At 56.6% G+C, this 23,000-nt stretch overlaps 2 protein-coding genes across 4 annotated transcripts; both read left to right on the top strand.

The window, feature by feature from the left end:
* Positions 1 to 1,437: 1,437 nt before the first annotated feature.
* cd2bp2 (CD2 (cytoplasmic tail) binding protein 2) lies at positions 1,438 to 6,139 on the top strand. The gene is made up of 7 exons (XM_088637299.1): positions 1,438 to 1,565; positions 2,254 to 2,329; positions 2,689 to 2,809; positions 2,892 to 3,049; positions 3,979 to 4,522; positions 4,839 to 4,924; positions 5,738 to 6,139. Exons 2-7 carry the CDS (start codon positions 2,255 to 2,257, stop codon positions 5,846 to 5,848), a joined length of 1,095 nt encoding a protein of 364 aa, XP_088493425.1. The 5' UTR covers positions 1,438 to 1,565; position 2,254; the 3' UTR covers positions 5,849 to 6,139.
* A 1,118-nt stretch (positions 6,140 to 7,257) lies between these two features.
* prr14 (proline rich 14) lies at positions 7,258 to 22,599 on the top strand. 3 transcript variants are annotated; one of them, XM_088637277.1, is made up of 10 exons: positions 7,260 to 7,716; positions 10,238 to 10,399; positions 11,713 to 11,848; positions 12,381 to 12,442; positions 12,523 to 12,683; positions 13,354 to 14,950; positions 15,775 to 15,910; positions 18,561 to 18,673; positions 20,462 to 20,530; positions 21,999 to 22,599. In XM_088637277.1, exons 2-10 carry the CDS (start codon positions 10,302 to 10,304, stop codon positions 22,288 to 22,290), a joined length of 2,664 nt encoding a protein of 887 aa, XP_088493403.1. In that variant the 5' UTR covers positions 7,260 to 7,716; positions 10,238 to 10,301; the 3' UTR covers positions 22,291 to 22,599. The 3 variants fall into 3 exon arrangements, with proteins under 3 accessions (XP_088493405.1, XP_088493403.1, XP_088493404.1); XM_088637279.1 differs by lacking the exon at positions 18,561 to 18,673 and having other exon boundaries at positions 7,258 to 7,716; XM_088637278.1 differs by lacking the exons at positions 7,260 to 7,716; positions 12,381 to 12,442 and having other exon boundaries at positions 10,242 to 10,399.
* Positions 22,600 to 23,000: the final 401 nt, after the last annotated feature.

Genomic DNA, 23,000 nt, shown 5'->3' with positions numbered 1-23,000 from the left:
CACCATCCCGCCCCAATACAACGCCTTCCTTCGAGCAGTCAGTGGTACAATCTGGGGTACAGTCTGGGGTTCAGTCTGAGTTATAGTCTGTAATGAAGCAGTGCAGTCTGGGGTACAGACTGGGGTACAGTCTGAGGTACAGTCAGGGGTACAGTCTGGGGTACAGTGTGGGGTACAGACTGGGGTATAGTCAGGGGTACAGACTGGGGTACAGTCGGAGGTACAGTCAGGGGTACAGTCAGGCTGTGGAGTCTTCCCTGGGAGTGCGGGACACACTCTTCAGGACACACCTGGAGAAGACCCTGCAGCCGAAGCTGTGTTTTCTCTCTTCTCTCCTCAGCAGGATTGTGGGAATGGGAAGGCAGAAGCCAGAAATGTATTTTGGTTCTGTCCTGTTTGCTCGTGGCTATGACTGTGATGAGGCAGCGGAGCACTTTTAGTGACACACTGCTCCAGCTGCGGTGTTCAAGGGAACGTTTCCGCAGGTCCTTCCTCCCGGCATATACCCATGCACATTTTGCACATCTTTTATTGTTTGACAGTGACTATGAGCATATTTTGCTTACTCTATTTATTTGATTTTGTATTGCTGTACTTGTTTTAATTTTCCGTCTAGTCCGATGTCTGTTCTTGCTCGTCTTGGGCTGGGCTGCTGTAACGCCTCAGTTTTACTTCGGGATCAATAACTCATCTCGTCTCATCTATCTATTGTAAAAACCTTCTGGACTGATTTGCAAACTTATATAAAAAAGAGGCGAATATTAATCATATTTAAAGAAACAGACGTGATGTTGAACTTCAATCCCATTGGAACTAAACGAAAATATATTTTGTAATTGACGATTATTATACCGGGACGTTATTCTACCCAGGAAGAGTCCTGTGTCTGAACATAGATGTGAGGGCGTATTTGTAGACTGTTTCGAAATGTGAAAACATGAAAGCGGTGCGGACCTTATCTCTATTTACTCTGTTTAAACGATGTTATCGATATGTTTTACGAACTCTTGTTTATACTGTATTTCCTTTTGTTGTTTAAATAAAAAAAAGACTGTGGATCGGGGCTCAGACACGATGCTGTAAGATCTGTATCTTTTCCCAGATCGATGAGCACCAATGAGTCTTTTTTACTGGGGTTACTGGTAATCTCTCTTGAGCGGGCCGCGTCGTGCCTCGAGTCTGAGGCGAAAACGTCACTGTTATGATAAGAGCTAAATTTTGTGAGTTTGACATATGTTTGTAAAATATTTTAAAATATTTTATTTAAACACCAGAAATACAAAAAATGAGACAGAATAATGAAATATATACAGAAATAGACACTTCAAAGCCAGAGGAATCCACAGTTGTAAAAACTAAAAATTATACTTATTAGATATATCTTTTACAAAGGTCTGGCACGGCCGGATCGACATGACGTCAATAATCTGCGACTGTTCCCGTTCTTCTCAAAGGAAGGAGGTTACTTCCTCCCTCGGCGGCGCTGTTTATCTACGTCACTTCCTCTTGTTTGCGCATTGTGGCGCTGTAATAATTCACGTCGTGAGCACAGCTGTAAAATAAAGGTAAATAATATTACATATCAGTACTAATGATAAGCACAATCGTACGGAATTCTCATTGGGTCTGTCCTCATGTTTTTTTCTGTTTGGTGCTGTGAAAGTAACTCTGGATAGTAATACTGTTGGAGCTGTGTGATCATCTCCAGTAAATACTGGAGAGATTCAGAAATTAAAGAGACCTACTGTCACTTCAAAGTACACTTGTCTGTTGGGATTACATTCAGATTGTTATTCTGTGGTTAATCATGTTATTGAATCGTTAAATCAGTCAGTGCGTCTGTATTAACCCCTCTTTCTCTCTCAGTGCAGTGTTAATGTACTGGAGTGTCCAGTCAGTGTGTCTGTATGAACCCCTCTCTCTCAGTGCAGTGTTAATGTACTGGAGTGTCCAGTCAGTGTGTGTGTATTAACCCCTCTCTCTCTCAGTGCAGTGTTCATGTACTGGAGTGTCCATTCAGTGTGTGTGTATTAACCCCTCTCTCTCTCAGTGCAGTGTTGATGTACTGGAGTGTCCAGTAAGTGTGTCTGTATTAACCCCTCTCTCTCTCAGTGCAGTGTTAATGTACTGGAGTGTCCAGTCAGTGTGTGTGTATGAACCCCTCTCTCTCTCAGTGCAGTGTTAATGTACTGGAGTGTCCAGTCAGTGTGTCTGTATTAACCCCTCTCTGCCTTATTCCTCTGTCTCCCTCAGGATGTCGAAGCGCAGGGTGATGTTTGAGGATGAGAATGGAGAGTACAGTCTGGAGAATGACCCTCCAAATAAGAAGGTTCAGTACTCTTTCTCAGCAGAAATACCATATGGTTAATACAGTCCTGAGTAGAGACCCTGTCTGGAGGGTATGAGACTGTATGTGAACACAGTACTGAGTGTGACAGTTTCTCGCTCTCTCTGCGGGTGTGTGTCTGTGTGTTTGTCTCTCTCTGCAGGTGTGTGACTGTGTGTCTCTCTCTCTCTGCGGGTGTGTGTCTGTGTGTCTCTCTCTCTCTGCGGGTGTGTGACTGTGTGTCTCTCTCTCTGCGCGGGTGTGTAACTGTGTGTCTCTCTCTTTCTGCGGGTGTGTGACAGTTTTTGTCTCTCTTTCTGCGGGTGTAACAGTGTGTGTGATTCTCTCTCTCCCTGCTGCAGGTGTGTGACAATGTCAGTGGCCCTGGCTCCAGGTTCAAGGGTAAACATTCCCTGGACAGTGATGAGGAGGAAGAGGAAGAGGGACAGAAGTATGACATGCTGGCCAGTGACGATGTGGAGGGTACTGTCTCACTCTGTCGTCGCCGTGTGAGTGCGGCTCACTCTGTCTGCTCTCTCACTCCCCCGCTGTCTCCCCTGTGCAGGCCAGGAATCGGCGACCCTGGACTTTGACGAGGGGGTGCGCATCACACCCTTTAACCTGGAAGAGGAAATGCAGGAGGGACACTTTGATTCGGAGGGAAACTACTTCCTCAACAAGGAGCAGCAGATTCGAGACAACTGGCTGGACAACATCGACTGGGTGAGACTGGAGCTGGTCACACCACAGCCGGGCCAGACCGTAGCACTGGGTCACACCACAACCGGGCCAGGCCGTAGCACTGGGTCACACTGGAACCAGGCCAGACTATAGCACTGGGTCACACCACAACTGGGCCAGGCCGTAGCACTCTGTCACACTGGAACCAGGCCAGACTATAGCACTGGGTCACACCACAACCGGGCCAGGCCGTAGCACTGGGTCACACCACAACCGGGCCAGGCCGTAGCACTGGGTCACACCACAGCTGGGCCAGGCAGTAGCACTGGGTCACACTGGAACCAGGCCAGACTATAGCACTGGGTCACACTGGAACCAGGCCAGGCCGTAGCACTGGGTCACACCACAGCTGGGCCAGGCCGTAGCACTGGGTCACACTGGAACCAGGCCAGACTATAGCACTGGGTCACACCACAACTGGGCCAGATCTTAAAACTGGATTATAGCAGGTCAGACTGTAGACCAGGTCACACTGGACCTGGGTGGTACTGGGGGCTGCGTCTTCTGGTGTGAGTGTGTGTCTTCTGCAGGTGAGAGGGGGCGGAGGGACGGGCTCGGTAGGTGTGGGTGTGAGGGGCGGGGTCTGTAGGTGTGGGTGTGAGGGGCGGGGTCTCGTGTGGGTGTGAGGGGCGGGGTCTCGTGTGGGCGTGAGGGGCGGGGTCTCGTGTGGGTGTGAGGGGCGGGGTCTCGTGTGGGCGTGATGGGCGGGGTCTCGTGTGGGCGTTCAGGGGCGGGGTCTTCTGCAGGTGAAGGAGTGGGCTTGTATTCCAATGAGGGCGAAACTCCTCTAGTACACCGTACGTACACGAGAGAGAATCTGGAATGGCGTCAATGACCCTGTCCCTGTCCCTGTCCCTGTCCCCCTCTCCCTCTCCCTCTCCCTCTCCCCCTGTCCCTGTCCCTCCTGCCAGGTGAAGATCCGAGAGCGTCCCCCACAGCGCCGCCGGGGGCTGTCGGCCAAGCGCCGGCGCAGAGCGGGCGACGAGGACGAGGCGCAGGAGGAGCTGGAGAGGGAGCAGCGGGCCGGGGAGGGCGGGGGCGGGGGCGAGGGCGAGGGCGAGGGCGGGGGCGCCCCAGACACCAGCGCCGACGCCCCGCCCGACCCCCTGGCCTCCCTCAGCCGCCAGCAGCTGACGCAGGCCGTGGTGGAGCTGCTGCTGCCGGGGGAGACGGTGGCCAGGGCGCTGCGCAGGCTGGGCGGGCTGGGGGCGGGCGGCCGGGACGCCCCGGCGCTGGACCGGCTCACCGCGCTGGCCGACAGGCTGGTGGGCGGCGGCGACTTCGAGATCTACCAGCAGACCTACGAGAGCCTGGCCTACAGGTCGAAGGTCAAAGCCCCGGCGGGCGGCGGGCGGGGCGAGGAAGACGAGGAGGACGAGCAGCTGGACATGTTCGCTGACAAGATTGACGGGACTGAAGGGGAGAAGAGGAAGGAGGAGGAGGAGAGAGAGACAGGTGGGAGAGAGAGAGTGTGTGTGTGCGAGAGTGTGCATGAGTGTGTGTGTGAATGTGTCTCTGTGAGTGTATCTAGGTAAGTGTGTAAAAGTGTGTCTGAGTGTGTGTCTCTGTGACTTAGTGTATGTGTTTGAGTGAGTGTGTGTCTGAGTGAGTTTGTGCGAGTGTGCATCTGTGAGTGTGAGGGAGTGTGTGCATACCTGTGTGAGTGTGTGTGTGTGTTTGAACCTATTTCACTGGTCACGAAGTACTGCACGTGCACCTGACCCCACGTGTTCTGAATGTTCAGAGTTTCCTCTCTGTGTTTCTCTCTCAGTGAGCCAGGAGGTCATGTGGGAGTACAAGTGGGAGAACAAGGAGAACTCAGAGCTGTACGGGCCTTTCAGCAGCCAGCAGATGCAGGTTAATATATCAGTGCAGTGTTAATGTACTGGAGTGTCCAGTCAGTGTGTGTGTATGAACCCCTCTCTCTCTCAGTGCAGTGTTAATGTACTGGAGTGTCCAGTCAGTGTGTGCATTAACCCCTCTCTCTCTCAGTGCAGTGTTAATGTACTGGAGTGTCCAGTCAGTGTGTCTGTATTAACCCCTCTCTCTCTCAGTGCAGTGTTAATGTACTGGAGTGTCCAGTCAGTGTGTGTGTATGAACCCCTCTCTCTCTCAGTGCAGTGTTAATGTACTGGAGTGTCCAGTCAGTGTGTGTGTATGAACCCCTCTCTCTCTCAGTGCAGTGTTAATGTACTGGAGTGTCCAGTCAGTGTGTGTGTATGAACCCCTCTCTCTCTCAGTGCAGTGTTAATGTACTGGAGTGTCCAGTCAGTGTGTGTGTATTAACCCCTCTCTCTCTCAGTGCAGTGTTAATGTACTGGAGTGTCCAGTCAGTGTGTCTGTATTAACCCCTCTCTCTCTCTCAGTGCAGTGTTAATGTACTGGAGTATGTCCAGTCAGTGTGTCTGTATTAACCCCTCTCTCTCAGTGCAGTGTTAATGTACTGGAGTGTCCAGTCAGTGTGTCTGTATTAACCCCTCTCTCTCTCAGTGCAGTGTTAATGTACTGGAGTGTGTCCAGTCAGTGTGTCTGTATTAACCCCTCTCTCTCTCAGTACAGTGTTAATGTACTGGAGTGTCCAGTCAGTGTGTCTGTATTAACCCCTCTCTCTCTCTCAGTGCAGTGTTAATGTCCTGTGTGTAATGTAACCCTGATCTCTCTCTCTCTCAGGACTGGGTTGATCAGGGCTATTTTAAAGAAGGAGTTTATTGCCGGCGAATTGGACATCCCAGTGCACAGTTCTACAACTCCAGGAGACTGGACTTCGAGCTCTATACCTGACATCTGCAACTACACACTCACAGAACCAGGAATATTCTTACACACATACAATGATACACAAATATTCTTACACACATATGCTCCTACACACACATACACTCTTAAACGCACATATACTGATACACTCACAAATACTCCTCCACACACACTATTACACACACAGTCCCATGCACTGACACACTCTTGTGCACATCGACAGCTGACATACAGCTGTTCTCCATGGTGATGTTCTGTATCTGTACAGTTCTGCTCAGTTTGTAATAAAGGAAAGAGGATGACTTTAGATTTAAACATGCAGTTATGTTCATTTTTGTGTATTTTTTACTTTGTATTTTTTTTATTTATAGTGTATATGTGATTTGTATTTCAAGCTCAGTGTGTCTGTACAGAGTGACCACTCCAGTCCAGTGTCTCTGTATGGACACTGACCAGTCCAGCAGAGCTCTGTCTAGTGTGTCTGTACACACACTGACCAGTCCACCACAGTGTGTCTGTACGCAGTGACCAGTCCACCACAGTGTGTCTGTACAGAGTGACCACTCCAGTCCAGTGTCTCTGTATGGACACTGACCAGTCCAGCACAGTGTGTCTGTATGCAGTAACCAGTCCAGTACAGTGTGTCTGTACGCAGTGACCAGTCCACCACAGTGTGTCTGTACGGACACTGACCAGTCCAGCAGAGCTCTGTCTAGTGTGTCTGTACACACACTGACCAGTCCACCACAGTGTCTCTGTACGGACACCGACCAGTCCAGTACAGTGTGTCTGCACGCAGTGACCAGTCCACCACAGTGTGTCTGTACGCAGTGACCAGTCCACCACAGTGTGTCTGTACGGAGAGCGACCAGTCCAGTACAGTGTGTCTGTATGGACACTGACCAGTCCGGCAGAGTTCAGGACAGTGTGTCTCTATCTGTATGATAATTGAACAATTTCTCCTTTTGAATTGACAAATCTCAGTCTCTGTGAAACCAGCCCCGATCGAGCGAGGGCGGCTCCTTGAAGAGCGAACGGTGAAGCTCCAGCCTGCGCACACAAACACCGCTGTCCGTAAGAAGTCAGTGTCGCACAAACTGCGTCACTGCTGCGCCGCACGGCTGCGGCTAATGACCCCTTCAACGTCCAAGTCCCGCCTCAACAGAAACAATCAGATCCCGCCCTCTCGAAGTTTGCGTACTTCTGATTGGGCAGCGCTTCACGTCCTAGTGCGCCGATTGGTAGACTTTCCAAGTTTCTGCGAGGATGAAAGCCCAGCTCCATTTGCTCAGCTCCCATTGGCCTGCCTTCTGAAGGAAACGGCTCCCATTGGCTAGGCCGTTGCTGCCCTACTGCTTCTCATTGGCTGGGCTCTCCGCCAGAGCAGAGGGGCGGGCGCTGGCGGACGAGAGCGAGAGGTGATTGGCCAGCAGCGGGGCCGGAGGCTGGGTTAGGTTGTGCGTGAGAGGCGGCGCAGTGGCGGCGACGGCTGTGCTGGTCTGTTTACGGGTTGGTGGACAAACAGGGGAACAGCGTCGCGGCGCGCAGGTTCGTGTTGTTACTCGCGGGGGGAATCACGCTTTGAAACAGTCTGGGAGAGGAAGCGAGTGTTGTGTCTCTGCAGAAGATGGGCGCAGCCCGAAAAGCCGTGGAGAGGCGCTCGCGCATCTAGGGTGCGGACCCCGACCGGACCCGACCCGACCCGACCCGGTGCGCGTGTCCGTGGGCAGGGTCCCAGTACACCCACGGGTGGGCCCGGGCTCCTGACTCGGGCTGGGATTTTGCCGGGTTCGGTGTCTCCCGGACCCGTCCTGCTGCCGCGTCGCGTCAGGAAGCGGAGTTCGGACTGGAAGCGGCTCTCTGACGTCACCCGGAGCCCGCGCGAGAGCGAGGTATGTCGGTTTATTGGTTTGGTATCGATCGATCGATTGATTGGTTAGAAGTGCACACAGCTCCCGTCTCCGGCCCACGCACAGCGCGCCTGTTTCTAGGCGAACCGAGCCTTTGAAGCGCTGCTGCTGGTGGGTCTGTGAGTGTGAAGTTATAGATGAGCCAGTCAGTGAGCTGGGCACATGTGTTAGGGGTCACACTGTACCCCTCCAGTCCAGAGATCAGTGGTCCAGTCTGGGTCACACTGTACCCCTCCAGTCCAGTCTGGGTCACACTGTACCCCTCCAGTCCAGAGATCACTGGTCCAGTCTGGGTCACTCTGTACTCCTCCAGTCCAGTCTGGGGTCACACTGTACCCCTCCAGTCCAGAGATCACTGGTCCAGTCTGGGTCACTCTGTACTCCTCCAGTCCAGTCTGGGGTCACACTGTACCCCTCCAGTCCAGAGATCACTGGTCCAGTTTGGGTCACTCTGTACTCCTCCAGTCCAGTCTGGGGTCACACTGTACCCCTCCAGTCCAGAGATCACTGGTCCAGTCCAGTCGGGGTCACACTGTACCCCTCCAGTCCAGTCTGGGGCGCACTGTACCCCTCCAGTCCAGAGATCACTGGTCCAGTCTGGGTCACACTGTACCCCTCCAGTCCAGAGATCACTGGTCCAGTCCAGTCTGGGTCACACTGTACCCCTCCAGTCCAGTCTGGGTCACACTGTACCCCTCCAGTCCAGAGATCACTGGTCCAGTCTGAGTCACACTGTCCTCTCCAGTCCAGTCTGGGGCACACCGTACCCCTCCAGTCCAGAGATCACTGGTCCAGTCCAGTCTGGGTCACACTGTACCCCTCCAGTCCAGAGATCACTGGTCCAGTCTGGGTCACACTGTACCCCTCCAGTCCAGAGATCACTGGTCCAGTCCAGTCTGGGTTACACTGTACCCCTCCAGTCCAGTCTGGGTCACACTGTCCCCCTCCAGTCCAGAGATCACTGGTCCAGTCCAGTCTGGGTCACACTGTACCCCTCCAGTCCAGTCTGGGGCACACTGTACCCCTCCAGTCCAGAGATCACTGGTCCAGTCTGGGTCACACTGTACCCCTCCAGTCCAGAGATCACTGGTCCAGTCTGGGTCACACTGTCCCCCTCCAGTCCAGTCTGGGGCACACTGTACCCCTCCAGTCCAGTCTGGGGTCACACTGTACCCCTCCAGTCCAGAGATCACTGGTCCAGTCTGAGTCACACTGTCCTCTCCAGTCCAGTCTGGGGCACACCGTACCCCTCCAGTCCAGAGATCACTGGTCCAGTCCAGTCTGGGTCACACTGTCCCCCTCCAGTCCAGAGATCACTGGTCCAGTCTGGGTCACACTGTACCCCTCCAGTCCAGAGATCACTGGTCCAGTCCAGTCTGGGTCACACTGTACCCCTCCAGTCCAGGGATCACTGGTCCAGTCTGGGTCACACTGTCCCCCTCCAGTCCAGTCTGGGTCACACTGTACCCCTCCAGTCCAGAGATCACTGGTCCAGTCTGGGTCACACTGTACCCCTCCAGATCGGTCTGGGTCACACTGTACCCCTCCAGTCCAGAGATCACTGGTCCAGTCTGGGTCACACTGTATCCCTCCAGTCCGGTCTGGGTCACACTGTAACCCTCCAGTCCAGAGATCACTGGTCCAGTCTGGGTCACTCTGTACCCCTCCAGTCCAGTCTGGGTCACTCTGTACCCCTCCAGTCCAGAGATCACTGGTCCAGTCTGGGTCACTCTGTACCCCTCCAGTCCAGTCTGGGTCACTCTGTACCCCTCCAGTCCAGAGATCACTGGTCCAGTCTGGGTCACTCTGTACCCCTCCAGTCCGGTCTGGGTCACACTGTAACCCTCCAGTCCAGAGATCACTGGTCCAGTCTGGGTCACTCTGTACCCCTCCAGTCCGGTCTGGGTCACTCTGTACCCCTCCAGTCCAGAGATCACTGGTCCAGTCTGGGTCACTCTGTACCCCTCCAGTCCAGTCTGGGTCACACTGTACCCCTCCAGTCCAGAGATCACTGGTCCAGTCTGGGTCACTCTGTACCCCTCGTCCAGTCTGGGTCACTCTGTACCCCTCCAGTCCAGAGATCACTGGTCCAGTCTGGGTCACTCTGTACCCCTCCAGTCCAGTCTGGGTCACTCTGTACCCCTCCAGTCCAGAGATCACTGGTCCAGTCTGGGTCACTCTGTACCCCTCCAGTCCGGTCTGGGTCACACTGTAACCCTCCAGTCCAGAGATCACTGGTCCAGTCTGGGTCACTCTGTACCCCTCCAGTCCAGAGATCACTGGTCCAGTCTGGGTCACACTGTACCCCTCCAGTCCAGAGATCACTGGTCCAGTCTGGGTCACTCTGTACCCCTCCAGTCCGGTCTGGGTCACACTGTAACCCTCCAGTCCAGAGATCACTGGTCCAGTCTGGGTCACTCTGTACCCCTCCAGTCCAGTCTGGGTCACTCTGTACCCCTCCAGTCCGGTCTGTTTCTCAGTGTGAAGTGTTGTGTTGTTGCAGAGCGGAGCTGTGGAGGAGACGCTGGGGGTCCAGACAGCCTCCTTTAGGCCCCACTGTCTGTTCTATGGAAGGAACATCTGGGGCGTCCTTTCCCCCTCACTGTACCCCCCCTCGCCCAGGAGCCCAGCGCTGCCTGCACCCCTCAGAATCACTGTCACCCAGGTACACTTTCCTGTCTCCTCCGGCTCACCCCTCCTGTCTCCTCCAGCTCACCCCTCCAGCTCACCCCTCCTGTCTCCTCCAGCTCACTCCTCCAGCTCACTCCTCCAGCTCACTCCTCCTGTCTCCTCCAGCTCACCTCTCCAGCTCACCCCTCCTGTCTCCTCCAGCTCACCCCTCCAGCTCACCCCTCCTGTCTCCTCCAGCTCACTCCTCCAGCTCACCCCTCCTGTCTCCTCCAGCTCACCCCTCCAGCTCACCCCTCCTGTCTCCTCCAGCTCACCCCTCCAGCTCACCCCTCCAGCTCACCCCTCCAGCTCACCCCTCCAGCTCACTCCTCCAGCTCACCCCTCCTGTCTCCTCCAGCTCACTCCTCCTGTCTCCTCCAGCTCACCCCTCCAGCTCACCCCTCCTGTCTCCTCCAGCTCACCCCTCCAGCTCACCCCTCCGGCTCACCCCTCCAGCTCACCCCTCCTGTCTCCTCCAGCTCACCCCTCCAGCTCACCCCTCCAGCTCACTCCTCCTGTCTCCTCCAGCTCACTCCTCCTGTCCCCTCCAGCTCACCCCTCCAGCTCACCCCTCCAGCTCACCCCTCCGGCTCACCCCTCCAGCTCACCCCTCCTGTCTCCTCCAGCTCACCCCTCCAGCTCACCCCTCCAGCTCACTCCTCCTGTCTCCTCCAGCTCACTCCTCCTGTCCCCTCCAGCTCACCCCTCCAGCTCACCCCTCCGGCTCACCCCTCCAGCTCACCCCTCCTGTCTCCTCCAGCTCACTCCTCCAGCTCACTCCTCCAGCTCACTCCTCCAGCTCACCCCTCCTGTCTCCTCCAGCTCACCCCTCCTGTCTCCTCCCGCTCACCCCTCCCGCTCACCCCTCCCGCTCACCCCTCCCGCTCACCCCTCCAGCTCACCCCTCCTGTCTCCTCCAGCTCACCCCTCCGGCTCACCCCTCCTGTCTCCTCCAGCTCACCCTTCCAGCTCACTCCTCCTGTCTCCTCCAGCTCACCCCTCCAGCTCACCCCTCCAGCTCACCCCTCCTGTCTCCTCCAGCTCACCCCTCCAGCTCACCCCTCCTGTCTCCTCCAGCTCACCCCTCCAGCTCACCCCTCCTGTCTCCTCCAGCTCACCCCTCCAGCTCACCCTTCCTGTCTCCTCCAGCTCACTCCTCCAGCTCACTCCTCCAGCTCACTCCTCCAGCTCACCCCTCCTGTCTCCTCCAGCTCACCCCTCCTGTCTCCTCCAGCTCACTCCTCCAGCTCACTCCTCCAGCTCACTCCTCCTGTCTCCTCCAGCTCACCCCTCCTGTCTCCTCTGCAGGCGCTGTGAAGATGAAGATGATGAAGATGGGGTTAAAAGTGGGCAGTGGTGCACAGAGGAGCAGAAGAGAGGAAGAGGACAGAAGAGACTCAGACTGGAGAGCAAGAAAGAGAGGTCTTCACCTACACACCATCCTGTGAGTGTCTGTATTCACCCTCCACCCCTCTCTCAGTGCAGTGTTAATGTACTGGAGTGTCCAGTCAGTGTGTCTGTATTAACCCCTCTCTCTCTCAGTGCAGTGTTAATGTACTGGAGTGTCCAGTCAGTGTGTGTGTATTAACCCCTCTCTCTCTCAGTGCAGTGTTAATGTACTGGAGTGTCCAGTCAGTGTGTGTGTATGAACCCCTCTCTCTCTCTCAGTGCAGTGTTAATGTACTGGAGTGTCCAGTCAGTGTGTGTGTATTAACCCCTCTCTCTCTCAGTGCAGTGTTAATGTACTAGAGTGTCCAGTCAGTGTGTCTGTATTAACCCCTCTCTCTCTCAGTGCAGTGTTAATGTACTGGAGTGTCCAGTCAGTGTGTCTGTATGAACCCCTCTCTCTCTCAGTGCAGTGTTGATGTGCTGGAGTGTCTCCAGTGGGGTGTGTGAATTCAGACAGTGAGGGGGATGGGTGTGTGGTTCTGCTGGTCTGTGTGGGGGTGTGTATCAGGACTCTGTCTCCCTTTCAGGAGAAGAGGCCGGCCGGCGTGTCCAGGCGAGGTGTGACCGACACCGTGGCTGCTGGTCTCAGGTGGGTCGCTGTCTGTTTCACAGGGTCCCGAGGGACGCGAAAGAGACCCTTGACCGTGTGTGTGGTGATCTCATTCACAGGCACAGAGGAGCCAGGGGCAGGCACAAACGCACAGCCAAATCCCACCAATCAGAAAGCGTTCTGAGACGGGGGGAGGGGCTTGAGCACCCAGACCTGGAGAAGAGCCAATCGGAATTAAAACTGGAGCTCCAGTCCGATGGCCAATCTGATCTGTGTCCAGGTAAGATAACAAGTACTAGTACAGTGGGTTGTGTCTCTACAGTGAGTCTGTACTCCAGGTGTGTGTGTGTGTGTGTGTGTCTCTACAGTGAGTCTGTACTCCAGGTGTGTGTGTGTGCGTGTGTGTGTCTCTACAGTGAGTCTGTACTCCAGGGGTGTGTGTGTGTGTCTCTACAGTGAGTCTGTACTCCAGGGGTGTGTGTGTGCGTGTGTGTCTCTACAGTGAGTCTGTACTCCAGGTGCGTGTGTGTGTGTGTGTGTTTGTGTGTGTCTGTCTCTATACAGTGAGTCTGTACTCCAGGTGTGTGTGTTTGTGTGTCTCTACAGTGAGTCTGTACTGCAGGTGTGTGTGTTTGTGTGTCTCTACTGTGAGTCTGTACTGCAGGTGTGTGTGTTTGTGTGTCTCTACTGTGAGTCTGTACTGCAGGTGTGTGTGTTTGTGTGTCTCTACTGTGAGTCTGTACTCCAGGTGTGTGTGTGTGTGTGTGTGTGTGTGTGTGTGTCTCTACTGTGAGTCTGTACTCCAGGTGTGTGTGTGTGTGTGTGTGTGTGTGTGTGTGTGTGTCTGTGAGTCAGGCCTGAGACACTGCTGTGGCAGTGGTGACCTTTAACCCTCCTGCCCCTGCTGTCCCGCCCTCCTAGCTGAACTTCCCCTTTCCTCTTCCCCGCAGCTCTGATTGGCGGCCGTGACCCTGACAGCCCGCCCCCGGCCGCCCTGCGGAGCTTCTTCCAGTCCCTCAGGTCCAAGGTGGCCAGTTTCACCGAGATCGTCATGTCTCCCGTGCGGCTGCTGAAGCACAGCGAGGCGCTCCTGGGGGGCCCCCAGGGGACCCCCGGCCCCCGCGCGCGGATCCGGCTGCAGCTGGACGGGCTCCCCGCGCAGGGCCCCGCCCCCGCCCTCTGCACGCCCGCCACCCCCGAGTCCGTGGGGGAGCAGGTCTTCAGGACCCCCCCCGAGGGGCTCTGTGCGCAGGAGGGCGCGGGCACGTCGCCTGTGGGGGGCGCTGGAGAGGAGGGCAGGGGAGCGGGGCGGTCTGCTCCGCCCGGGGCCCCCCCGGCCCCCCAGGAGAGCGTCGAGGGGGAGGGCCAACACAAGGAGGGCGGGGCCGAGGGGCGGGGCCGGCGCTCGGAGGGCGGGGCTGAGGGGGAGGGCCAACACAAGGAGGGCGGGGCCCAGGGGCGGGGCCGGCGCTCGGAGGGCGGGGCTGAGGGGGAGGGCCAACACAAGGAGGGCGGGGTCGAGGGGCGGGGCCGGCGCTCGGAGGGCGGGGCTGAGGGGGAGGGTCAACACAAGGAGGGCGGGGCCGAGGGGCGGACACCCACGCGGGCATCAGCCCGCAGGGCCAGCTGGGGGGTGTCCGAGACGGAGAGGGAGGTCCCGACGGCGGGCGCCGGGCGCAGGGCAGCCTCCCTCTCCCCGGGGGGGGCACTGTGGGGCTCGCTGGCCTTGAAGGCGGCCGTGGTCAGGATCTCCCGGCAGCCCCTGCCCGCCCCCTGGGGGGCGCGGTCCGGCCGCGGGCCGCCTGCTGTGCGCCGCCCGCCCGACAGGGGGCTCTGCTCGGCCCCGGGCCCCTCCGGCTCCGGCAGCCCGGCTCCCAAGAGGGGGCGGGGGTCCCTGCGGCTCCCGGGGGCCCCGGAGACGGCCCCCCTGCTGCGGAGGGCGGTGGTGGAGCTGGGGTGCCGCGTCCGGCTGCCCCCTGGGGGGGGTGGGACGGCGCCCCCCTCCTCTGCGGGCCGCAGGGGGAGGCCCCCGGGCAGGCGGAGGAGGAGGGGGGGGGCGGCGGGGACCCCCCCGGCGGACCCCCCGGGGCGCCCCCCCCGCGCCCCCCGGCTGCTGCGCAGCTTCTCCTGCCCCGAGATCCGCGCGCCCCCCGGCCCCCCGGCCCCCTCCTGCCCCGCCCCCCCGCCCCGCCCCTCCCCCGCCAGGCGGCCGCGGCGCCACACCGTGTGCAGCCTGGAGCTGGCGCGGGAGATCGCCCCCCTGTGTCTGCGCAAGGAAGTGCACCCCCGGCCCTGCTGCGCCCCCTGCCCTTCCTCCTGCTGCTCCCCCTCCTCCCCCTCCTCCTCCAGTCTGTCCGCCCGGGCCACCTGCTTCCTGTCCAGCCCGCTGGCCTTCCTGTCTCGACGCCATGGCGACCAGGAGCGGGGCGGGGCCAGGGGTGACCTCACTTCCTGCTCCTCCCCTGCCCCGGCCTTCCTGGTCCCGGGATCCTCCGCCTGTGTCCCGGCTGGACCCAGCTGCTCCCCTGAGACCCCCTCCTGCTACAGGTAACCCTAACCCTCCCCGCTGTGTGTGTGTGTGTCTCTCCCTTCCACACTGTACCAGTCTGTCCCAGCTTGTGTGCGCGTGTGTCGCTGTGTAGCGGTGTGCATGTGCGTGTAGCGGTGTTTCCCAGCGCGCGTGTGTGTGTGTGTGTGTGTGTGTCGGTGCGTGCGTGCGTGCAGTGTGTCGATGTGTAGCGGTGTGTCCCGGCGTGTGTGACAGTGTGTAGCAGTGTGTCCCGGGGTGTGTGACAGTGTGTAGCAGTGTGTCCCGGGGTGTGTGTGTGTGTGACAGTGTGTAACGGTGTGTCCCGACATGTTTGCGCGTGCGTCGGTGTGTCCTGGCGTGTGTGTGTGTGTGACGGTGTGTAGCAGTGTGTCCCGGCATGTGCGTGTGACGGTGTGTCCCGGCGTGGGTGTGTCGGTGTGTAGCAGTGTGTCCAGGCGTGTGTGTGTGCGTGTGATGGTGTGTAGCGGTGTGTCCCGGCGTGGGTGTGTCGGTGTGTAGCAGTGTGTCCCGGCGTGTGTGTGCGTGTGACGGTGTGTAGCAGTGTGTCCCGGCGTGGGTGTGTCGGTGTGTAGCAGTGTGTCCCGGCGTGTGTGTGCGTGTGTCGGTGTGTAGCGGTGTGTCCCGGCGTGTGTGTGTGTGTGCGTCGATGTGTCCCGACTTGTGTGTGCGTGTGACGGTGTGTAGCGGTGTGTCCCGGTGTGTGTGTGTGTGTGTGTCGCTGTGTAGCTTGACTCATCTGCACAGACTGCTGCTTGATTCCTGCCTCCCCTCTGAGAGCGCTTGTGTCTCAGCACCTCCTGTCTGTGTGCCTCGTGTCCAGGCAGGGACCTGCGGAGCAGGCTGGGGGTGAGAGGTCAGGGGTCGTGACCCTACAAGAAGACGGAGGGGATTTCTCTCTAGAGCTCGAAGTCACAGAGACCAGAGACGAGAGGCTACTGTCTGACTCTGTGATCAAGGTAAACTAAAATCCCATTTTCCACAGGAGAGAGCACTATAAACTATTCATGTTGGGCAGTATCTCCTATTAAAATAGAAATATGTATCACATATTAAAATAGAGTATAACTCAGTACAGGGCAGTGTCACCTGTTACAGTACAGTATAACTCAGTACAGAGCAGTTTCACCTGTTACAGTACAGTATAACTCAGTACAGAGCAGTGTCACCTGTTACAGTACAGTATAACTCAGTACAGAGCAGTGTCACCTGTTACAGTACAGTATAACTCAGTACAGAGCAGTGTCACCTGTTACAGTACAGTATAACTCAGTACAGGGCAGTGTCACCTGTTACAGTACAGTATACCTCAGTACAGGGCAGTGTCACCTGTTACAGTACAGTATAACTCAGTGTGGGGCAGTGTCACCTGTTACAGTACAGTATAACTCAGTACAGGGCAGTGTCACCTGTTACAGTACAGTATAACTCAGTACAGGGCAGTGTCACCTGTTACAGTACAGTATAACTCAGTACAGGGCAGTGTCACCTGTTACAGTACAGTATAACTCAGTGCAGGGCAGTGTCACCTGTTACAGTACAGTATAACTCAGTACAGGGCAGTGTCACCTGTTACAGTACAGTATAACTCAGTACAGGGCAGTGTCACCTGTTACAGTACAGTATAACTCAGTACAGGGCAGTGTCACCTGTTACAGTACAGTATAACTCAGTACAGGGCAGTGTCACCTGTTACAGTACAGTATAACTCAGTACAGGGCAGTGTCACCTGTTACAGTACAGTATAACTCAGTACAGGGCAGTGTCACCTGTTACAGTACAGTATAACTCAGTGTAGGGCAGTGTCACCTGTTACAGTACAGTATAACTCAGTACAGGGCAGTGTCACCTGTTACAGTACAGTATAATTCAGTGTGGGGCAGTGTCACCTGTTACAGTACAGTATAACTCAGTACAGAGCAGTGTCACCTGTACAGTACAGTATAACTCAGTGTAGGGCAGTGTCACCTGTTACAGTACAGTATAACTCAGTACAGGGCAGTGTCACCTGTTACAGTACAGTATAACTCAGTGTAGGGCAGTGTCACCTGTTACAGTACAGTATAACTCAGTACAGAGCAGTGTCACCTGTTACAGTACAGTATAACTCAGTGTGGGGCAGTGTCACCTGTTACAGTACAGTATAACTCAGTGTAGGGCAGTGTCACCTGTTACAGTACAGTATAACTCAGTACAGAGCAGTTTCACCTGTTACAGTACAGTATAACTCAGTACAGAGCAGTGTCACCTGTTACAGTACAGTATAACTCAGTGTGGGGCAGTGTCACCTGTTACAGTACAGTATAACTCAGTGTAGGGCAGTGTCACCTGTTACAGTACAGTATAACTCAGTACAGAGCAGTTTCACCTGTTACAGTACAGTATAACTCAGTACAGAGCAGTGTCACCTGTTACAGTACAGTATAACTCAGTACAGAGCAGTGTCACCTGTTACAGTACAGTATAACTCAGTACAGAGCAGTGTCACCTGTTACAGTACAGTATAACTCAGTACAGGGCAGTGTCACCTGTTACAGTACAGTATACCTCAGTACAGGGCAGTGTCACCTGTTACAGTACAGTATAACTCAGTGTGGGGCAGTGTCACCTGTTACAGTACAGTATAACTCAGTACAGGGCAGTGTCACCTGTTACAGTACAGTATAACTCAGTACAGGGCAGTGTCACCTGTTACAGTACAGTATAACTCAGTACAGGGCAGTGTCACCTGTTACAGTACAGTATAACTCAGTGCAGGGCAGTGTCACCTGTTACAGTACAGTATAACTCAGTACAGGGCAGTGTCACCTGTTACAGTACAGTATAACTCAGTACAGGGCAGTGTCACCTGTTACAGTACAGTATAACTCAGTGTAGGGCAGTGTCACCTGTTACAGTACAGTATAACTCAGTACAGGGCAGTGTCACCTGTTACAGTACAGTATAATTCAGTGTGGGGCAGTGTCACCTGTTACAGTACAGTATAACTCAGTACAGAGCAGTGTCACCTGTACAGTACAGTATAACTCAGTGTAGGGCAGTGTCACCTGTTACAGTACAGTATAACTCAGTACAGGGCAGTGTCACCTGTTACAGTACAGTATAACTCAGTGTAGGGCAGTGTCACCTGTTACAGTACAGTATAACTCAGTACAGAGCAGTGTCACCTGTTACAGTACAGTATAACTCAGTGTGGGGCAGTGTCACCTGTTACAGTACAGTATAACTCAGTACAGGGCAGTGTCACCTGTTACAGTACAGTATAACTCAGTACAGGGCAGTGTCACCTGTTACAGTACAGTATAACTCAGTACAGGGCAGTGTCACCTGTTACAGTACAGTATAACTCAGTGTAGGGCAGTGTCACCTGTGACATACTCCTCTGCAGTGTCATGAACAGCGCAGTGTATTCAGTACAGTGCACTGTGACATACTCCTCTGCAGTGTCATGAACAGCGCAGTGTATTCAGTACAGTGCACTGTGACATACTCCTCTGCAGTGTCATGAACAGCGCAGTGTGTTCAGTACAGTGCACTGTGACATACTCCCCTGCAGTGTCATGAACAGCGCAGTGTGTTCAGTGTGTTCAGGATGCTCTCTGGGTGCAGGGTGACTGTCTCCAGCCAGGCACGAGGGGGATGGTGTCGCGTTTCCGCATCCGCAAAACTCTGCCCAAACCTCCTGCCAACCTCACGCCAATGGGCCTGCCCAGACCTGTCAGGTGTGTGTCTGTGTGTCCCCCTGTGTGTGTGTGCGAGAGGAGTGTCCCCCCGTGTGTGTGTGTGCAAGAGGAGTGTCCCCCCGTGTGTGTGTGTGTGTGTGCGAGAGGAGTGTCCCCCCGTGTGTGTGTGCAAGAGGAGTGTCCCCCCCGTGTGTGTGTGCGAGAGGAGTGTCCCCCCGTGTGTGTGTGTGCGAGAGGAGTGTCCCCCCGTGTGTGTGTGTGCGAGAGGAGTGTCCCCCCGTGTGTGTGTGTGCGAGAGGAGTGTCCCCCCGTGTGTGTGTGTGTGTGTGTGTGTGTGTGCGTGCGTGTGCGAGTGCGAGAGGAGTGTCCCCCCGTGTGTGTGTGCGAGAGGAGTGTCCCCCCCGTGTGTGTGTGCAAGAGGAGTGTCCCCCCGTGTGTGTGTGCGAGAGGAGTGTCCCCCCGTGTGTGTGTGTGTGTGTGTGTGTGTGTGTGTGCGCGAGAGGAGTGTCCCCCCGTGTGTGTGTGCGAGAGGAGTGTCCCCCCCTGTGTGTGTGCGAGAGGAGTGTCCCCCCTGTGTGTGTGCAAGAGGAGTATCCCCCCTGTGTGTGTGTGTGCAAGAGGAGTGTCCCCCCTGTGTGTGTGCGAGAGGAGTGTCCCCCCCGTGTGTGTATGTGTGCGAGAGGAGTGTCCCCCCCGTGTGTGTATGTGTGCGAGAGGAGTGTCCCCCCTGTGTGTGTGTGCGAGAGGAGTGTCCCCCCAGTGTGTGTGTGTGCGAGAGGAGTGTCCCCCCCATGTGTGTGTGCGAGAGGAGTGTCCCCCCCATGTGTGTGTGCGAGAGGAGTGTCCCCCCGTGTGTGTGTGCGAGAGGAGTGTCCCCCCCGTGTGTGTGTGCGAAAGGAGTGTCCCCCCCGTGTGTGTGTGAGAGGAGTGTCCCCCCCGTGTGTGTGTGCGAGAGGAGTGTCCCCCCGTGTGTGTGTGCGAAAGGAGTGTCCCCCCGTGTGTGTGTGCGAGAGGAGTGTGTCCCCCCCATGTGTGTGTGTGCGAGAGGAGTGTCCCCCCAGTGTGTGTGTGTGTGTGTGCGAGAGGAGTGTCCCCCCAGTGTGTGTGTGTGTGTGTGCGAGAGGAGTGTCCCCCCAGTGTGTGTGTGTGTGCGAGAGGAGTGTCCCCCCGTGTGTGTGCGCGAGGGGAGTGTACCCCCGTGTGTGTGTGTGCGAGAGGAGTGTCCCCCCGTGTGTGTGTGTGCGAAAGGAGTGTCCCCCCTGTGTGTGTGTGTGAGGGGAGTGTCCCCCCTGTGTGTGTGTGTGAGGGGAGTGTCCCCCCTGTGTGTGTGTGAGGGGAGTGTCCCCCCCGTGTGTGTGTGCGAGAGGAGTGTCCCCCCTGTGTGTGTGTGCGAGAGGAGTGTCCCCCCTGTGTGTGTGTGCGAGAGGAGTGTCCCCCCTGTGTGTGTGTGAGGGGAGTGTGTTCTTGTGTGTGTTTGAGAGAGAGGAGTGTGTCCCAGTGTGTGCGAGAGGAGTTTGTATAGTGTGTGTAGCCAGTTGGCACTGTGTGTGTAGTGTGTTTTTGGTAGTTGCTGCGGGGGGGTGTAGTTGGTGTAGTGGGTGTGTGTGTAGTTGGTGTAGTGGGTGTGTGTGTGGGGGGTGTAGTTGGTGTGTGTGTGGGGAGTTTAGTTGGTGTTGTGTGTGTTTTGGGGGGTATAATTGGTGTGTGTAGTTGGTGGTGTGTGTGTGGGGGGTGTGGTTGGTGCTGTGTGTTTTGTGTGTGTAGTTGGTGCTGTGTGTAGTTGCTGTTGTGTGGGGGGTGTTTACAGTCTGTTTACTGTGCCTTCAGGCTGAAGAAGAAGCAGTTCAGTCTGGAAGAGATTTACACCAACAAGAACTTCCGCCTGCCTCCCGAGGGGTGAGTCTGACCCCCTCTCTCCTGTCTCCTGTCTCTCTCCTGTCTCCTGTCTCTCCTGTCTCCCGAGGGGTGAGTCTGACCCCCTCTCTCCTGTCTCCTGTCTCTCCTGTCTCCCGAGGGGTGAGTCTGACCCCCTCTCTCCTGTCTCCTGTCTCTCCTGTCTCCCTGTCTCTGCTGCCTCCTGAGGGGTGAGTCCGACCCCCTCTCTCCTGTCTCCTGTCTCTCCTGTCTCCCTCTCTCTCCTGCCTCCTGAGGGGTGAGTCTGACCCCCTCTCTCCTGTCTCCTGTCTCTCCTGTCTCCCTCTCTCTCCTGCCTCCCGAGGGGTGAGTCTGACCCCCTCTCTCCTGTCTCCTGTCTCTCCTGTCTCCCTCTCTCTCCTGCCTCCTGAGGGGTGAGTCTGACCCCCTCTCTCCTGTCTCCTGTCTCCCTCTCTCTCCTGCCTCCCGAGGGGTGAGTCTGACCCCCTCTCTCCTGTCTCCTGTCTCTCCTGTCTCCCTCTCTCTCCTGCCTCCTGAGGGGTGAGTCTGACCCCCTCTCTCCTGTCCCCCCCTCTCTCTCCTGTCTCTGCTGTCTCCCTGTCTGCCTCTCTCTCCTTTCTCCTGTCTCCCTGTCTCTCTCTCCTCTCTCCTGTCTCTCTCTCTCTCCTCTCTCCTGTCTCCCTCTCTCTCCTGCCTCCTGTCTCCCTCCCTCTCAATTCAGTTCAATTCAAGGTGCTTTATTAGCATGACCGATGGGTACAATCAGTGTTGCCAAAGCAAATGAAAATAATAAAATTCACATGAAACAAAAAAATAAAAAATAAAAGTAAAATAAAATCTACAGACATATTACAGACATTTACAACAGACATATTATAAATATTGACATATACTGTAGACAGATGGAGCATGTCTCCCTCTCTCTTCTCTCTCCTGTCTCCCTCGCTCTCTCCTGTCTCCCTCGCTCTCTCCTCTCTCCTGTCTCCTGTCTCCCTCGCTCTCTCCTGTCTCCTGTCTCCCCTCCCTCTCTCTCCTGTCTCCTGTCTCCCTCGCTCTCCCTCGCTCTCTCCTGTCTCCTGACTCCCTCGCTCTCTCCTGTCTCCTGACTCCCTCGCTCTCTCCTCTCTCCTGTCTCCCTCGCTCTCTCCTGTCTCCTGTCTCCTGTCTCCCTCGCTCTCTCCTCTCTCCTGTCTCCTGTCTCCCTCGCTCTCCTGTCTCCTGTCTCCCATCCCTCCCTCTCTCTCCTGTCTCCTGACTCCCCTCTGCTCTTTCCTGTCTCCTGTCTCCTGACTCCCTCGCTCTCTTCTCTCTCCTGTCTCCCATCCCTCCCTCTCTGTCCTGTCTCCTGACTCCCCTCTGCTCTCTCCTGTCTCCTGTCTCCTGTCTCCCTCGCTCTCTCCTGTCTCCTGTCTCCCTCGCTCTCTCCTGTCTCCTGTCTCCCATCCCTCCCTCTCTCTCCTGTCTCCTGACTCCCCTCTGCTCTCCTCAGCCGGCTGGAGACCATCTTCGAGGTGCCGGTCAGTGGGCGGGACGGGGCGCTCTCCCTGATCGGCCCGCGGCGGCTCAGGCGCGCGCTGGACTTCCCGGAGGCAGGCGTGGCGCGGAAGCCCAGGAGGCTGCTGGGAAGCTGCAGGCGGGCGGGGGCCGCCCGAACGCGTCGGGCAGGGAGGAGCCCGCTCTCGCCCTCGCTGCCGGAGCTGGACTCGCTGCTGTCCGCTAAACTGGACCAGCTGGAGGCCTGGATCGCCCTGGAGGAGTCAGGGGCGCCCTCTGACCCCTGACCCCTGACCCAGGAAGTGGACAGCCACCCTTCAGGAGTCCTCAGCGCTGCAGAAACTCTCCCTGCAAACAGACCGACAGCTGGGGCGCCTTGGGGGAGTGACTCTGCGCCCGAGGGACTCGTCCGTCCAGGGCTCTACACCTGAGAGACACGTCCCTCCAGGACTCTGTGCTCGAGAGACACGTCCCTCCAGGACTCTGTGCTCCTGTGCCCGAGGGACACCTCCGTCCAAGACTCTGTGCTCTTGCTGTGATTTTTTTTCACTTTTTTACCTGATGTTTGAATAAAGACTTGGTCACACAGCATGTGAGACCTGTGTCAGTGCTTCTGTCTGTCCCAACACTGACCTCGGCTGGTGTGTGTCGGTACGGGGCTGGTGTGTGTCGGTACGGGGTGTTGGGGTACGGACTGGTGTGTGTCGGTACGGGGTGTTGGGGTACGGACTGGTGTGTGTCGGTACGGGGTGTTGGGGTACGGGGCTGGTGTGTGTCGGTACGGGGTGTTGGGGTACGGGGCTGGTGTGTGTCGGTACGGGGTGTTGGGGTACGGACTGGTGTGTGTCGGTACGGGGTGTTGGGGTACGGGGCTGGTGTGTGTCGGTACGGGGTGTTGGGGTACAGACTGGTGTGTGTCGGTACGGGGTGTTGGGGTGCCCCCAGGGGCAGCGGCTCCTCTCCCTCTTGGGTCTTTCCTGGTTCCCAGCATCACCGT

This window comes from Lepisosteus platostomus, chromosome 6 (genome assembly GCF_059453375.1).
Source record: "Lepisosteus platostomus isolate fLepPlt1 chromosome 6, fLepPlt1.hap1, whole genome shotgun sequence".
Classification (NCBI taxonomy): Eukaryota; Metazoa; Chordata; class Actinopteri; order Semionotiformes; family Lepisosteidae; genus Lepisosteus; species Lepisosteus platostomus.
Note: the sequence above shows the minus strand (reverse complement) of the source record. Positions and strands in the feature narration are given on the sequence as shown.

What these genes read in the sequence shown, in the direction of transcription:
- cd2bp2 (XM_088637299.1), top strand. Translation starts at nt 2,255, where the DNA reads ATGTCGAAGCGCAGGGTGATGTTTGAGGATGAGAATGGAGAGTACAGT. An exon ending in ATGACCCTCCAAATAAGAAG is followed by an intron (nt 2,330 to 2,688) that starts GTTCAGTACTCT and finishes TCCCTGCTGCAG; the next exon opens with GTGTGTGACAATGTCAGTGG. An exon ending in GGAGGAGGAGAGAGAGACAG is followed by an intron (nt 4,523 to 4,838) that starts GTGGGAGAGAGA and finishes TTTCTCTCTCAG; the next exon opens with TGAGCCAGGAGGTCATGTGG.
- prr14 (XM_088637277.1), top strand. Translation starts at nt 10,302, where the DNA reads ATGGAAGGAACATCTGGGGCGTCCTTTCCCCCTCACTGTACCCCCCCT. An exon ending in TCAGAATCACTGTCACCCAG is followed by an intron (nt 10,400 to 11,712) that starts GTACACTTTCCT and finishes TCTCCTCTGCAG; the next exon opens with GCGCTGTGAAGATGAAGATG. An exon ending in GAGACCCCCTCCTGCTACAG is followed by an intron (nt 14,951 to 15,774) that starts GTAACCCTAACC and finishes CCTCGTGTCCAG; the next exon opens with GCAGGGACCTGCGGAGCAGG.